The following is a 17,907-nucleotide window of genomic DNA, read 5'->3' as shown; positions in this document are numbered from 1 at the left end:
CAGTGGTCAACACCAGAGTTTTATGCCCTGAATCTAACTGATACCAAATACATTACTGTATTTTACTGATAAATGCGTCATTTGCTTAGTTTTACACAACCATATGAAGTTACCTTAAGTTACCCATAGATCTACTATGTAGATATGTTTATGAGAATGCATGAAAAAGAGTAAAAAGGAGGAAAATATACTTTTTATCTTTAATAAAAAAAATAAAATGAGACTAATTTTGATAGAATTTTGTTCCTCTCCTGGTGTTTAGTACCACTATGAAATTGAACAAATAAATTCTAATTTGCAGACATTAATAAATGATTTGGATAGAAGTACAGGACGATACCGAGATGAAGTAAGCCTCAAGACAGCCATTATGTCTTTTATCAATGCTGTTCTAAGCCAAGGAGCTGGAGTGGTAAGTTCAGAAGCTACAGATGGGGGCTTTATAACATTGATTGGGTCACTGTCGTGTTTGAACAAGGATTCTAGAAACAATAGCTAAAATCATCTCAATGGGATATCTTCCATCCTACTGGCAGCCATAACAAAGTAGGTTTCGATAGGGCAGATATGGGATACAGGCACTCCTGTTTTCATAGGATAATGGAATGATTTCTCACTAATTAGTAAAGACCTTAGGTCATCTTGATAATTTATCTGAGAAAGGTAGAGGAACTGTGAAAAGTACACAAAAGAATTGTCTTGCACATTCCAGGTCCGAGAAGATAATCAGAATATTTTGGCAGAGGTTTTTTCCCCATCCCAGTTTCTTGAAAGACCAGAACAGAAAGATCCCTGGGAAACACAAGTTATCCTTTAAGAAAAGGGTGCTTCCCAGGCATCTTTCTATCCTGCTTGAAACACAGACACTCACTTTCTCACCTTGGCCCAAATAGAAATAATATCCTATGTGCAGTGGTGGGATTCAGTCAGTTTGCACCACTTCAGCAGAACCGGTAGCTAATTTTTTGTTGGCCAGGCCCAGAATGGACTTCCGGAAGTGGCATCCACACAGAGAACCAGTTGTTCACATATTTGAATCCCACCACTGCCTATGTGCATAATTTGCCTACCACTGAATTATGATTCTTCTAGTGTCTGAAGAACTTGGTGCCTCCAGCTATGATGGATAACTCTCACAACTTCTTTTAAACTATTGGTGATGTTGGAGACCAGTAGGAATTAATGCCCATAATATTTAAAGAGTAGATTTGTATTTCCCTAATATACACCCACATTTTCCCTCTTTTTCTACTTATAATTGTCACCATCTGACTGTTTAGGAAAGAGAGATAAGCTTTATCTCTGTTCCTCTAGCTTGCTTTGTTTTTGACAAGTCAGTGGAACCAATAAAAAGTAAATCTGATGGAAGAGACTTAAAATGATGAACCCCATTTTCTTGCCTGCCTGAATCCTAATGTCTACGCAACTTCATCCCTCTTGTCTTATCCCAGTGTTACTGTAACTCTGTAATTTCCAGAAAGTTTTCTAATCTACATGTTTTGTGACTGCTATTCATTTGTTGTATGGATCCCCATCTTTCTTTTTTACTTCTTTGATAAAACAAGGGCAGTGCTATGGCTGGGCTTATCAGCTGGAAAGCTGATAGAAAGCCAAGAGCCCAGGTTCGAAACCCAAGCACCACATGTCAGGAGAACCTCCTGTTACTCACCCCAGCTCCAGCTAACTTAGCAATTCGAAACCATGCAAATGCAAGTAGATAAATAGGTACTGCTTCAGTGAGAAGGTTATTGCATTCTACATTTTCATGGTGGCCGCATGATGACAGAAGCCTCTCTCAGACAACACAGGCTCCCTCTGCTGAGAATCCAAGATGAGTACTGCGCCCTTGAGTCAGTCACAACTGGACAGGGGAAACCTTTAAATCTTTAATGGTGAAACAACTGTACTATTATTCTAACAGGAACCATTTTGAAAGATTGTCATCTTCTTTTCCTCTTTCCCAGGAAAGTCTGGACTTCAGACTCCACCTGAGATATGAATTCCTCATGCTTGGAATTCAGCCTGTAATTGACAAATTAAGAGAACATGAAAATTCCACATTAGATAGGTAAGTATGTGATTTGTAATGTCGTTTAAAATATCTTATTTGCCTTCTTATTCATTCTCCCTGGATTTTATGTTAAAGGGAATGGATAGCATATCTTTACCCATCCTAATATAAAGAAATTGCTCTAAATTTTTGAATTTTTCCTAAGCTAGGTGGAATTCTATTATATTCAGCCAGGATTTAATGCACAGGAACCTCTGCAAGCTCCAGTAAACCTTAGACCTGAGTGCTCTCCCCCTTCTCTAACTGCTTCACAAATAGGAAAATTCCTGCCAAGCTTAGTTTTATCTTTCTTCATCCCCGACTTATTATGGTTTGTTAAGTAACTAGCAAAACTATTCAGGTTTGGTTATTGGCTTGTTTTCCAATTGGCTGGACTTTGTTTAACTCATGATGCCTAATTCATGCTAGTGATAAACCAAATATCAGGAAGATGAAATTGAATTTTTTTCGTCTGGCTTCATCAGAAGAGAAGAGAATGAAGCATGCATGGTTGCACAGGTTTTGCACATAATGCTCAATTCTGACAATGTTACATTCAAGTCTAGTGAAAATTATCATGAAAGCTTTTAACTGATTGCAGAGAATATCAAGAACAACTATTTACAGCGAACAACTAAATCTCAGTTCCATTTTAGAATTCGTTGCTGCCTTAGCACTTAAAATGACCCATTCTTTTGGGGAGAATCAATCACGTTGATATTTTATTTCCCCCTCCTTTTATTTAAAGCTAGTGGTTCCTCCTTCAACCATAACATCTACCTGTCTTGTGCTTTCTTATCATTTTGAGTACAAAATAGGCATCACATTTTTAAACAATCAAAATAAATCCTGAAAACTCTTATTCAAAACCTAAGAGGAATAAATAAAGCTCTGGCCAGTGTTAGGTGGCTCCAACAACTTGCATCATTGCCCCATCTTTTAAAAAATAAGTGCAGTCCCAGACCATCAACAGTTTATCCACCCCTGATATAAATCCCAACCATGCAGCCAGCCACTCTGCTTGGCACCCATAGAAAATATTCTTATGAGGAGTTTCTACCCAATTGTCTGAGTACCTCTGAAATATGAGTATAAGTAGTCCTTGACTTATGACCATATTGAGCTCCAAATTTCTGTTGCTAAGTGACAAAGTTGTTAAGTGAATTTTGTCCCATTTTACGACCTTTCTTGCCACAGTTGTTAAGTGAATCACTAAGTTAGTGACAAAGTTGTCAACTGAATCTGGTTTCCCCATTGACTTTGCTTGTCAGAAGGTCGCAAAAAGTGATCACATGACCCCAGGACACTGCCACTGTCATAAATATGAACCAGTTGCTAAGTGTCTGAATTTTTTTGATCACATGACCATGGGGATACTACAGTGTGACAACTGGCCTTGAATCACTTTTTTCAGTGTCATCGTAACTTTGAACAGTCACTAAACGAACAGTTGCAAGCCGAGGAGTACCTGTACAGCCCCTTTAGAACTAGGATAATAAACAAAGAATGACTTATTGTGGAGAGTCAGCTGAATAGATGGAATTCTGAAGGTGGCTGGTTCTTGTGCTTACTTTTCTGTTTTTAAATCTGAGAAAGAATTGGGTCTCTCTAAAGTTGAGGACAAATACATTTGTATTACAGCTACAAGTAGTCCTTGATTTATGACCAGTCGCTTAGCGACCATTTATAATTACAAAGGACCTGCCCAGGTTATTTACAATCTGGATTCGAAGTTCTAATGGCTGCTGCCCAGTGATTTATAATGGTTTTTGCTGGGAACTGCATTTATTTCCAGTTTCCAGCAACAACAGACCCATTGCAAACAATGGATTCACTAACCAACTGCGTTTGTTTTACAATCACCACATTCACTTAATGACTACCATTAAAAAGGTTGTAAAATTGGGCATGGTCACATGGTGGCCTGCTTAACAACTAGTATAACTTGCAACCATAATTCTGGGTTCAGTTATAATTGTAAGTCAAGGACTAACTGTATAAACTCTTCTGAATGAAATGTTATTAAATGCCCTGCCTCTACTAAATGTAGTGGGATGTTCTTGCCAAACCTATTAGTAAAATTGCTTCAGTAAGGGATTGCCCTAAGTTGCCTCTTCTCCTCCCTCCAGGCATTTAGATTTTTTTGAAATGCTCCGAAATGAAGATGAGTTGGAGTTTGCCAAAAGATTTGAATTGGTATGTATATACTACTATTTTGCTACATTTGGACTGAGTAAGAAAAATATTCTGGCCAAGAAAGGATCATTGTTAAGAACTGAATCATATCTCAGCCATTTTACAATTATTCTTGAACACTTGCCCAAAATGATTAAGTTACATTTTAATTATAACTTTCAGGAGATTGCTTTTCTTCCTCCCCTATTCCATCTTTGCCCAACTTTCATATAAATGATTCACCCTGATCCTTCCTTTTTCATAGCTGTGGGCTATTTTTCAGTAAGTAGCAAGATTTCCAAAAATTTTAAAGTGTTATATGTTCTGCTACTGTACATCAGAGATAATCACTTTTTTGATCAAACTGACCTCTTGGATACATGCAAAATCTTGTTAAGGACTGCCAAGTTCCTCTTTATATATTGACATTTTGCTAATTTTATTCATTCATTTTTACATTTCTTATTATGCATTCACCTATGTATAGCAAAGTCCAGCTTGACTAAAAGTTGATTGGAAGCAAAAAAAAATTAGAGTAGCAACTTTGCCTGGAGGAATGATTATGTGTGAAAATACTAATCTTAATCTCAATTGTTTTACCCCATTGAAATAACCAAAGGTTCATATAGATACAAAAAGTGCAACCCAGATGTTTGAGCTCACAAGAAAGAGATTGACTCATACAGAAGCCTACCCGCATTTTATGTCTATACTTCATCACTGCCTCCAAATGCCTTGTGAGTACAAAAAGTAACTTTAGGATTTTATTGATATTCATAGTAGATATTTTGGAATTGAAGTACATGGTTTGAAATGCAGGCTTCCTCTGAATGGGTTAGAAGTGCTATAACTTTAATACGTCCTATTATAGGGGTATATTATTATAGTCAATGTGCGATTATTGTACAGAAGCAATGAGAGTTGCAGTCTATGCATCTTACTAATTTTGAAGTACATATGGGTGAATGGATGGATGGATAAATGAAGAGAGAGAGAAAGATAAATAGAGTGAAAGAGAGAGGACATGTTAAAAGAGTGATAAATTGGTTGGTTGGTTGGTTGGTTGGTTGGCATGGGGGCAATTGCCTAAATAAACTAGGAATTAAATCTTTAAGGATAACTTTAGCTCAAACCAGATAGTACTTTCCAGTCTTCATTGCATTGCTGGAGAAGACCTATGAAGGACATCATTAAAAAAAAGCAAATACCACCAAATGCTAAAAATGGAGGAAAAGATGTGTAAGTGCAAAGGAATCTGCTGTAGGAAAGATTTTCTCAGTTACATCCAGTTCTTCAGGATTAGCTTGTACTTTCATAAAATCCCATGAAATTGGAAGAGGTCACTTAAACCAATAAGTCCACTTCTCTATGTAGAGCAGGGCTCCCAGTTAACATATCCTCCCTACATAGCCATCATGTTTCTTTTTCAAAAAAAAGTAGTTCATACAATTGATGATCAAATTTTGTATGCTAATTATCTACATGGAAACGTCTTGATTCAGCTGTGCTCATAAATGTCTTGACAAAACACTTCTTTCTAGAAAGTCATATCACATTCAGCTTAGAAATGTTTATTGTACCATTTGCCTACATTTGTTGGTTACTCAACTACACAGATGTATGCAAGTATTTCCTCCACTGGAAAGGCATTCTGAAGGATAAGATTTTGACCTTCTGTCAGAAGCATTCGCTTAAGGTTGCACTCTGACATGTTTCACATAGTTGATTCGGTATTACTTTCAAAAATTTGTTGCATATCAAATATGGAGAAGTATCTGCAAATGTCAACCTTGTCCTTACCGACAATGATTTCTTCCTATCTGTTCTCCCTTTGAAAATGGCTGTATAATTCTATTCTTGCCAGGCATATCTGAGTACAGTAATCTCTTGGTTGCTATCTCCTAGCATTGAGCTTTATCCTTCTCTTTGTTACAGAAATTATTTGAATAATTTTGAACTGCACTATTAATATATGAGAATTATAATTATGTTTGTTAACAGTTGTTCTAGTGTCTTTTCTAGCAACAATAATTTGTCACTATATTCAAAAAAATGCAAGAGTAGTGTACGGTTCGTTTTGTAAAAGATTATCTAGGCATTTTCCAATTTCAGGGCATCAAATGTATATATGCTTTCCATCATATACGCCAGTGCTGTTTTGCAAGGCTTATAATCAAATTTGCCTCTTGTAAAAGCATGCAAAAGTGACATTATATATATTCCACGCTTTATTTATGCAATATCCCAAACACCAATATTTATATTGATATAAATTAAGGCATGACTCATAAGTACAAAGGGGTGAATTTGTAGTTCACTTTTGCATGCTTTTATTCGTAATTCCACAGACGCATTATTCATCCATTTCTTGGAGGAGGGGGACTTGCAGATTATGAGTTAAATTGCATAACACGTTATTTTCTTTCAGAAATAATGCACATAGTTTTATAAATACACTTGGCTACTGGGACACAGTATTCAAAAAATTTAAAATAAGATATTTGTGTTCCTGGGTATACAGTGGTCCAATAAGACCATGTCACATTTCTCAATTTTTTCTTCAAAGGTTAATTTCTCAGGCTTCTTTATTTATAACAAAAAATCACATCATTTGCAACTGGCTATTTCTGTCAATATCCTTCAGTGTTTGATTACTCTGGGGGGAAGACTGTTACAGAACCAAAATGACTATTTCATTAAGCCCAGTTTTAGTAGCATGCATAAAATATCCTTTTTATTAGGAAGAAAGAGCATCTCTTAGGTGGGGCTCTGATATATAATGATCAAGGTTAGGAAAAGCAGTTTTATGCTGACACCACAACCTATAGCAACTATTTCACCACTAAAGCACCATTTCCTGTAAAAAGCATCTGGGAATGGAGATTTGTTTAAATTGACATATACTTCCTTTTCCAACCCTTCACATTCATTCACAGTTTTTGTCTCCCTTTTAGATAAGAGAAACGGCAACACCGTTCAGTACTGGTTACTGCTGGATCGTATTATACAACAAATAGTTATTCAAAATGATAAAGGGCAGGACCCTGACTCAACACCCCTGGAGAACTTTAATATCAAAAATGTTGTCCGAATGTAAGGGCCTTCCTTTATTTCTGCAGTAAATGATTTTTTTTTAACCTTGCATGTCTTCTCTATTTCATATGAGTGGGTTGCTTGTTTATTTTGATTGTTGAATTAGTCCTAAACAAATCTACGCAATTTGGAAATAGTGACAGAACTTCTTAATATCTGGAATGTAAAAAAAGGATTTCTGTTTAATCAAGTTATCTATATTGCCAATAACTTCACCCCCAAAAGAAATACTTTGGTGTACATTCCGTAGCATTGTAGTACTCTGATCAAAGGCTGGAGAATATTCTACCTAATAAATTGTATGTAAAAAGAACTTCTCTTTGAAAAAACTGTCAATATTTTATAAGCATTCATTAATTTATTCAAAATAGCAATATGTAAACAAAATGACTTGCCACTGTAAACTGCTTTGTGGTAAGAAAACTGAACAAGTTTAAATACTAACTGAACAAATACAGATGCAATTTTCTAGGTTTTCCATAGATTTCATCTTGGCGTCTTGTCTTTACTAATCATGTGGTGCTTATATTTATTAGAAATTAATTTCTTTTTCCCCCCTAGGCTGGTTAATGAAAATGAAGTGAAACAATGGAAAGAACAAGCAGAAAAAATGAGAAAAGGTAAATGATAAAAGTAAAGAGCTCCACCTTAAAAGGATTTTAGCCTGTTAGGACTGAGGAAAAAATTCTACTTGAGGTTTTGTAGATTCAGTGGCAGTTGATGACAGCAATATGAGCTCACTCAGATTAAGGCAATTTCTGGAATGCCAAGGTTGATGTAAAGGGAAATGACATCATAGAAGCGAAAAGGTTACGGCCTGGATTCAGTTTAAATGTGTGGGGAGAGAATACAGAGGTTAGGTGATTAATTTGAACTTTAAACACTATAAGAAAGTGGTACAAAATCTAAACCTGCAGTAGAAAAGAAAGAAGGGGAGAGCTTCGGACATGGGATTTTCCACACATTATTAATTTACAAATTGGTGTAGTTTGGCCTTTAACCAGATAATTTGCTATACAGTTATAAACTTACATTTTCTTTCCCAGAAACATCTTTTGTGTGAGTGGAAATGGAAGTAATCAATCTGATTTGGTTTTCTGTTTTTTTAACAAAGAGGACTAAATTTTACAAGCAATAGTATAGTATTTCACTATAGACTTGTGTTTTTTGTGTTTTCCTATGAATGGTTCTTTTCCGTGGAGGACAATAAAATCTGCATGTCTAATAGAGGAAAGGAAATACAGTGTGTATAGCAGATTTTAGATGCGGTGAACAAAATAGCCCTTCAAAATAGTGAACAGATATAGTGCAGCCAAAGTAGTCTCGATGATTTACATAAATTAAAGTTACATAAAACAACTTACGTAATTTGCTCCATTTTTATAATTATGAAAATAACATAAACTTGGTCAGTTTGGACTAATTGACAGACATATAAATGTCTAATTGTTGCTGATTCTCCAGCAGGATGGCTGTAGAGTCCAATGGATGGGTTCTATGACAGCCTTCCTGCCCGGCAGACTGGGTAAAAACTTTGGCCACACCCCTTCCTTGGGGCGTGACCCCAGTTTTGACTCAGTCTCGAAGCCCGGTAGCAGTGCGAGAATCAGCTCTTGAAAGATTCCATAGAAAAGACAAATTCTCCCTCTTCCTAGACTAAATTCCTAGACTAAATTGGCAGATAGAAAACCTCCCTAGCAGCTAGCTCGGGTTCCGAGCCATTGACGGATCTCCATCCACCGGAAGATCGTCGGAGCGGTGAGCGTATCCCCAGGGTCTAGGGCGGCTAGCCAAGGGGTTCGGGTTGCTCACCGAATAGCTCGCCGTTCTCCGGCACGCTAATCAGCTGAGCGGCGCGGGGATCATAGCCTGATCGGCGATAGAGCCGGGGCGCCGCTCGGCGCCAAACAGCTGATCGGCGCGAAAAGATTACAGCAGCTGATCGGCGCGAGAAGTTTGCGGCCGGATTGGCCGAAGGAGCCGCGGCGCCGTTTGCCGCTTCAGCGGAGAGTGTCTGCCTTTTTAAAGCCCGAAAGGGCCGTTTAACCGGCGGTTTTTTTCCTCCTTCCTCCTACCGGCGCTCCAGGGAGGATAGGAAAGACCTCAGAACCGGCAGTTAAGATCCGCCATTTTGAGCCTCGTGGCCTCCATCGGCTACGGTTGAGGGGCGTGGCTTCCTCTAATTCGCCATTTCAAACGAGCGGAGTTAATCCGCCGTTCCCTTGTGGGTGGGTTTACCATCCGGAGGAGTTTTCCCTTAATTACGAAGAGAAAAAAATCATAGTAATTGCCTGACGGAGATCACATACAAAGAGGGAAGAGGGGGAAATAGACAAGCTGCCATCAATTGAGCGTGGTCTGTTTTCACAGTCACAAATTGGGGGAGATAAAGCCACCAGTTATATCGTGTTTATATCAGGACTGGACCATCCTTGGGTTAGGTGAGGAGGTGAGGAGGAATAATTTCTCTCTAACTGTTCCTATAGTGACCTTTAGTCACTGCCTTGCAGGATCTCCTGTCCAAAGAATCCTGTCTGTCTGGCCATTGTTTGTATATGCAGAAGAGGACATTAGTCCCAATTATCTGCAACTGATCTGCGTACCTTATTCCCCCACTCCAGGTATTGCCTACTCGGGGTACCTGGCACAATGGCAGACAATGTCTCGTATTCAGCCATGCAGGTCCCTCAATTATCCCCTCCACAACAACAACAAAAACGCAGATCCTCTGAGCCGGAGGTGGGGGGAAAAAAGAAGGCTAAAACAAAACACCTTACTCAAAAGGGACAATCTAAAACGGCTGAGCGAGAGGCCTCGAGGAGACATTTGGCTCTAGAACGACAATTTGCCAGGGCACAGAGGTCCAACTCCAATGTGACAAGTATGGTTTCCCCTGTCCCATTGGCGGCACCCACGGCAGAACCTTCTACCCAGGAAGTTCTCAAAACTTGGTCTCCTCCTGGGGAAACTGAACAGTTGGATTCCTCCAATCCCTCCTCACCAGCATCTGACCATACTCCCACTGCAACCACGTCTAGTGACAGAGCGCAGGAGGACATATGGTCGGCACAATTTCAGGCATTCATGCAGGATGCCTTTTCCCAGTTCATGGCTTCTAGGGGACAGGTGACCATCCACACATCCCATAAGGGACGGATTAGACCACCCCCTACTAACATTTCTGAGACTTCCTCTCAGATAGGAGAGGGAGACTCATTAGACCTTGACATGTCAGACATGCCCCTTTCGGAGGACGAGGGCACCGCACCTGAGCAGGCGACGAGCTCTGACCTCTTTGACCCAGTGCTACTCAAATCACTTTTGATAAAGGCAGTCTCTACGGTCAACTTGACATCAGTACAGGAAGAGAATCCTTCTACAAGCAAGGATGCCAATCCTCTATTTGCTAAGAAAGTCCCACAGGACAAATACATTTTCTGTCCGGAAGTCTTCCTGACTACGGTAGAGGAACAATAGTCTTCCCTTGCAAGCCCACCGGCACCTAATAGCGTGGAAAGGAAGCTGTTCAATGTCTCTCCTTCCTTCTCGGATATGTTAGAGGTGCCTATGATAGATAACCCCCTGATCTCATTATTTTCTACTTCTGCGATTCCAGGAGACATGGCGGAGGCCTTGAAACCTGAGGAAAAGAAATTTGAGCACTCCCTCTGCCGTTCCCACATGGCTGCAGCCTGGGCGGCCAAAGCAGCAACTTCATCGTCATTCTTCGCGAAGGCCTGTATCATGTGGCTGAGGGAGCTGCAAAACACTGTGCCTCCAGATCAGGTCAGAGTACACCAAACTTTGGCCAAGATCCTTGCGGCCTCTCAATTTATGGCTGACGCTTCGTTGTACGCAACAAAGTATGCGGCAAGATCCATCGCGGCCACAGTGGCCTCGCGTAGGCTACTGTGGCTCAAAAATTGGAAGACAGACCTGAGGTCCAAGTGGCGTCTTTCGACGTCCAAATACAGTGGAGCATTATTATTTGGATCCATACTGGATCCACATGTCAGCGAGGGTAGAGATAAGAGAAAGATCCTAGTACACCCATCAAAGAAGTTAGACAGGAGAGGCAATCAGGAGTTTCGGAGGCAGGGTTTCCGTCCAGGAAGCCCCTGGGACTGGAGGCAGCCCTTTCGGTCAGGGCAATCCTGGGACTGGCCCAGAGGTTCACGATCCTTCTACCCGAGGCAGGATTCCTAGCCAGCGTCAGGAAAGGCGACCTCCTGTCCTCAATAGATCTCACAGAGGCGTACCTGCACATCCCCATTCATCCCAGTTACCGGAAATTCCTCAGATTTACCTACGCGGGCCGGCATTACCAATACAGGGCCCTACCCTTCGGGCTATCCTCAGCCCCAAGGGTATTTACCAAGATCCTAGCTGTAATAGCGGCCCATCTCAGGCTGATACCGGTACGCGTACAATTTTATCTGGACGACATCTTAATTCAGTCCAGTTCACAGGAGCAAGCAAAGGCAGACCTCCAGACCACAATCCAAACACTACAGGGGCATGGATTCTCTGTCAATATAGACAAGAGCCATCTCACCCCCTCAAGGAAACTGCAACACCTAGGCGCAGTGATAGACTTGTCTCAGTGCAGGGTATACCTCTCCCAGGAGCGGCAGACCAGCATCTCCAAGCTAGTTCACCAAATTCAGAGAATCAGGAGAGTGCCCTTGATACAGCTCTCGAAACTCCTGGGAAAGATGATATCTTGCATGGGCATTGTCCCATGGGCAAGGCTCCACTCAAGGGAGTTGCAATGGTTCCTCCTACCCTACCAGAGGAGGAACCTCAGTACCTCCAACAGGAAGGTCTTGGTACCAGTACAGGTGACGAGATCACTGAAATGGTGGATATCTCCCATGATACTCAAAGGGAGTATATTCAGGGAGCCGAACAGGGTTACGCTCACGACAGACGCGAGCCTATTCGGATGGGGAGCCCATCTGGGAACCCAGATAGCACAGGGCCAGTGGGACCAGAAGGACCTTTCACACAGCATCAACTGGCTAGAGCTTCGGGCCATCCACCTGGCTCTACGGCACTTCTCCCACCTAGTAACAAGAAGACACGTTCTCGTATGAACAGACAATGTAGCAGCCAAGGCACATGTCAACAAGGAGGGGGGAACGCGATCAGCGGAACTAATGAAGGAGGCATTAGCTCTGGCTCGGTGGGCAGAAAACAACGTGAGTTCCATCAGGGCGGAACACATCTCAGGGGAGACGAATCTCCAGGCAGACTTCCTGAGCAGAGCCAGGGTGGACCAGTCGGAATGGCGACTGGATACGGCTCTGTTCGAGGAGATCTGTCGGAGGTTCGGACGGACGCATCCGGACCTATTTGCCACTCCAAAGAACACACAACTCCCCAGGTTCTTCTCCAGATTCCCGTCTCCGGGGTCGGAGGGAACAGATGCTCTCAGGTGTCGGTGGCCGGCGCAACTCCTGTACGCCTTTCCACCGCTGCCCTTAATACCGGCAACCATACGCAAGTTGATCCTGGAAGGCGCAGAGGTAATCTTCATTGCCCCACATTGGCCACGGCGCCCGTGGTTTGCCGACCTTGTGGATCTTTCAATATCACCCCATGGAGGATACCCCCGGATAGAGTAAGTCTCAGCCAGGGCAAGTTTTTGCACCCAGATCCCCAGTGGCTACAACTAGCCGTTTGGCATTTGAGCGGCAAAGTCTAGTCGAGCAATCCTACTCTGCAGGGGTGATATCACTCATACAAGCATCAAGACGATCTTCCACAAACAGGATCTACGACGCTACATGGAAAGGTTTTTGCAGGTGGTGCGTCCATCTCCACCTAGATCCAGCCGCAGTATCCATTCCCAACATCCTAGATTATCTCTTGGAGGGTCTTAATAAAGGCCTATCAGTCAACACTATCCGCAGACAGGTATCGGCCCTCTCAACCGTACTTTCCTGTGACAACTTAACCTCCCTAGCGCAGCATCCAGCGATTAGCGCCTTTCTAAAAGGGGCAGCCAACACAAAACCTCCTGTTATACACAGGTACCCGTCTTGGAGCTTGCCTAAAGTTCTTCTAGCCTTGACATCAGCACCCTTTGAGCCTCTTGAATCATGTTCTCTTCATCACCTATCGCTGAAGGTAGCCTTTCTTGTGGCAATAACCTCAGCAAGGAGAATTTCAGAACTAGCGGCACTGTCGGTAAGGAAGGATCTTTGCACCTTCTTCAAGGATAAGGTCGTCCTTAGACCGGACCCGGCTTTCATTCCGAAGGTAAACAGCATCTTCCACAGATCTCAGGAACTGACTCTTCCTGATTTCTGCCCAAAACCCAAGCATAGGCTAGAGCATAGATGGCACAAGCTGGACGTGCATAGAGCGCTGTGTTTTTACGTGAAATGCACTTCGTCCTTCCGCAAGACGGAAGCATTATTTGTTTCCTTTCAACCATCAGCTATGGGAAAGAAGGTGTCATCTTCTACCATAGGTAGGTGGATCAGAGCATGTATAGCCCAAGCCTACGTCTCGCAGGAACTTCCAGTACCCACACACGTGATGGCCCATTCAACACGAAGCGCAGCTACATCTGCGGCGTGGTCAACACAAGCGTCGGTGGAAGAGATTTGCAAGGCCGCAACCTGGTCTTCGCCTTCCGTCTTCATTCAGCATTACCGTTTAGACTCCTTTGCTGCAGCAGATGCTGCCTTTGGTAGAAGAGTGCTACAGCAAGTCGTATCTGCTCAGGATTCGGTGGCCTAGACATTCCCTCCCAGGGGGACATGAGGGCTTTGGTATGTCCCATCCATTGGACTCTACAGCCATCCTGCTGGAGAAGGGGCATTGTCTTACCTGAACGCCTTTTCTCAGCAGGATGATGTAGAGTCCAAGCCCACCCAGGTATTAGGTCTAGGCAGGTATAGGATAAGGAGCTACAGTATTAATTCCAACAAAGTTTCTCGCCTAAGTCAAAACTGGGGTCACGCCCAAAGGAAGGGGTGTGGCCAAAGTTTTTACCCAGTCTGCCGGGCAGGAAGGCTGTCATAGAACCCATCCATTGGACTCTACATCATCCTGCTGAGAAAAGGCGTTCAGGTAAGACAACGCCCCTTTGCTTCACTTAATTTTTATTTGTAATTGAACAGCTACCTCCTGAAGCAACCCATTCTGCTGCTGAATAACTTTTGTTATTGGGACATTTTTTCCTAATATCCATGCAAAATCTACTTGTAATTTAATTTAAATTAATTTATTTGTAAATCCATTGATTCTTGCCCTATTGTATGTCCTTGAACAATTCTGTCAAGTTTTCTACCTGACAACCATGTGTGACTGAAGTGGTAAATATATACGTAAATAAATAAGACAGTTGCCCTCTATCTTTCTGCAACCTTCTCTTGTCCAGGCTAAACATGTGCAATGTTTTCAGCTATTTCTCCAAAGTTTTTCCTCCCAAGCCCCTTATCATCTTGGCTGCTGTCCTCCAGACTTATTTTTAAAATGCACAGAACGTGACACTATATTGTAGGTGCAATCTGACCAGCTTAGAATTCAAAGGAATTTAAGGATGATTAACAAACTATTTTCCATAAGGAAATTTCTCTATGCATTTAATGGGATAGAAAGAAATGGACAATAAGTGCTTTTTTTCAGTCATACATTAATCTTTTAAGAACAAAGGAAATTGCCTTTATATTGGGTCAGACTATTTCATTACCTAGCACAGTATGGTTCTCTTGAATTGTTATCTGTTCCACACAAAGGATTTTCCAGCTCCTTGCTACTTAATTTTTTTAATATGGAAAGTCTGGATCGAGTATGTGCAATTGCCTTCTAATAGTAGAATTATTCTCAGCTTCTCTCCAAGATTGTAATCAAAATAGGTTCACTTGAAAATATGTTAAGGGGACTATTCTGCTTTGTGTAGTAGGTTTTGTTAATACATTTCCTATCCAAATTGGGATAATTTACTAAATAAGCTTTATTGAACTTAGGTGATGGGGACAGGGACATATTTCAGTATGGTTATTACTCCTGGTTTATTATTCCTTCAGTTGCCACGATTTGCAATGCAGGGGGGAACATCTTCCATGACCATGTTCATATCATGCCAATCAACAGTTCAGAAGCATTAATTGTAAATGTTTAAATATTTCCCTCCCTTTTTAAAAGAACACCATGAGCTACAGCAGAAATTGGAAAAGAAAGAGCGAGAGTGTGATGCCAAGACCCAGGAGAAGGAGGAGATGATGCAGACCTTGAATAAGATGAAGGAGAAGCTTGAAAAAGAACTCTCTGAGCATAAACAAGTGAAACAGCAAGTGGCAGACCTCACAGCACAGATCCATGAGCTTAGTAGGGTGAGGTCAAGCCCCAGACTCTCCTTGCAGTTTGGGGAAAATGTGCCATTCATTTACATTACAACTATGTGCCCGTTAGAAGTAATGCTGTCAGTCAGAAGGCCCAGGCAAATGAGAAAAAGAATGGATTTGTTACTGGAAAGATTATTGAAACTGCCATATACAATATTTTAGGGGTAAGAGCCAGAAGTTCTTCATTTGCTCAGAGAGATGGGCTTCCTGGCAGAGAAGAAACAAAGTTCTACTAGCTAAGCTTCTTTTCACCACGGTCTTACAAATCTGATCTACTCTTTCCACATTATGTATCTCAGACCTGCTTCTTAAATGAGGTGTATCGACTAGTTAAGGAGGTTCAGCAGCCCTCTGGAAATGTGAATCATTAATACAAAATAGTATCCTCTACAGCAGTGATGGCGAACCTTTTAGAGACTGAGTGCCCAAAAACTGGCCCCGCCCCAGCTCCACCCGTGCCCTGACCCCACCCCACCTGCCCGCAGGGCCACTCACCGCCTCCAGGGCCCACTGCAGATCACCCAGGCAGCCCAGCAGCGCCATGGTGGCCATGCCCTCTGCCCGCGCCCCGCAATATCAACTGTGCGCGATGGGGCATGAGGGCAGAGTCTTGTCTATGCTGCCTGGCTGCCATGTCCTTGGCTGTGCTGCTCTGTGTGGGCCACGCTCAGGGGAGACTCTCCTTCAGAGGGGCTGCTGTTGAGGAGGGGGTCACGGGGAGGCAAGGCTGGGGCAACGGCACGTATGCCCACAGAGAGGCTCCGAGTGCCGCCTCTGGCACCCATGCCATAGATTCACCACCACTGCTCTACAGTATTTTTACTTACTGTACTTGTTTATTTACTGTCCGCTTAATCTCCAAACAGCCTTCTCATTATACACTTTGTAGAACATTTTCTGCAAAAAAGAGAGGGCTAGGACAGCAATAAGCACCAGGAGGAGGAGCAAGAGAGACAGCCCCTCTCTGATTGACTAAAGCAGGGAGGCGGTTTCAAATTTTTTCAGGCCTTGTAAGCAATTATTTTTTAAAAAATTCCCAGAAGCTCTAATCAAGAGGCAGAGCTTTTGCAAACCATTGGTATACCCTGTCTTTTCTACTGGACATTGGAAAAATTGCTGTGACATCTCTGGCCAGTATTCAAATGAAATTCCTCCCCCCCCCAATCTTCTGGAGCCCATCAGGTTCTTGGAGAGCCCCAGGAGTTTATGGAACACAGTTTGAAAAACCCTGGGCTGGGAATATCCCTTTTTGCTTTCCTTTTACTGTAATCTAAGTATGGATTGGAGAGACTGTACTATTTCCATATTATTGTTTGTTTGTAATTGTATAGATGGCTGAGTGATATATTGTAAACAATATTATCATAATGGGTATCCTAACTGCCATCTCACTTGGCTTGATCTTGACTTGCAATTCCTAGAGCAATTATATTTTCTCCTTTTATTTCAGAGAGCTATATGTGCTCCAGTCCCTGGAGGACCCCCTCTGCCACCCGGTGCCCCTGGGGGGCCCTTACCTACAGGCTCTCTAGGATCTCTCCTCCCAGTTCCTCCTCCACCTCCTCCTCCTGGAGCAATCCTGCCACCTCCTCCCCCTCCCCCTCCTCCCCCTGGGGGCCCACCCCCTCCCCCAGGACCCCCGCCGATTGGAGGCCTGACTCCAGCTCCAGGAGCTCCTTTGGGATCAGCACTCAAGAGGAAAAACATCCCTCAGCCCACACATGCCCTCAAGTCCTTCAACTGGTCCAAGTTGCCTGAGGTAAGGAATCCGTTCTCCTCTGCTCCTTAGGATTGATGAATAGGATTGATTGTAGAACAGGTATACTCAGTGTTCAGGTCAGGAACCCCACTCACCACCAAATGGCTCACATAGCAACATAGGATATGGCCACATTAAAAAAAAAGATTGAAATATGAGTGGGCAGGACAAAAAATTAAAAAAAAATAAACACTGATGTTACTATATTTATTAAACAGTTGCCTGTATTTGCAATGGAGGTACTTTTAATATCCCAAACGTGCTTTTCCAATAGGCGACTGGACTTTCTTTCTTGGACATAAAAGCAGCTTGAGAGCTTGTTCTTGGATGAGAAGCAAAACGTTTTCAAGGGGAAAAAAAGAAAGTCCAGTTGTCTTTTGGAAAAGTACCTTTCGGGCAACCATGACCTGGATAATTAAGAATCTCCATAGACAAACACTTTTAATAATGGTTATTCCCTCATACAAAAA

General features: G+C 42.3%; 1 protein-coding gene across 7 annotated transcripts in view; it reads left to right on the top strand.

Moving 5' to 3' along the window:
* The window catches only part of DAAM1 (dishevelled associated activator of morphogenesis 1), a 195,181-nt gene that overhangs the window by 127,861 nt on the left and 49,413 nt on the right, over positions 1-17,907 (top strand). For all 7 annotated transcript variants that reach the window (XM_039319566.1, XM_039319568.1, XM_039319563.1 and 4 more), the window contains 8 exons: positions 302-412; positions 1,965-2,068; positions 4,180-4,246; positions 4,845-4,962; positions 7,180-7,318; positions 7,880-7,938; positions 15,479-15,666; positions 17,129-17,437. In XM_039319566.1, the coding sequence (XP_039175500.1) occupies positions 302-412; positions 1,965-2,068; positions 4,180-4,246; positions 4,845-4,962; positions 7,180-7,318; positions 7,880-7,938; positions 15,479-15,666; positions 17,129-17,437 (1,095 nt within the window). The remainder of the gene's footprint in view (positions 1-301; positions 413-1,964; positions 2,069-4,179; positions 4,247-4,844; positions 4,963-7,179; positions 7,319-7,879; positions 7,939-15,478; positions 15,667-17,128; positions 17,438-17,907) is intronic.

Source organism: Crotalus tigris, unplaced genomic scaffold, assembly GCF_016545835.1.
Source record: "Crotalus tigris isolate CLP2741 ecotype Arizona unplaced genomic scaffold, ASM1654583v1 scf7180000023598.3388751, whole genome shotgun sequence".
Taxonomy (NCBI): domain Eukaryota; kingdom Metazoa; phylum Chordata; class Lepidosauria; order Squamata; family Viperidae; genus Crotalus; species Crotalus tigris.
The sequence above is the reverse complement of the archived record's forward strand: the minus strand, read 5'-3'. Positions and strand labels throughout refer to the sequence as shown.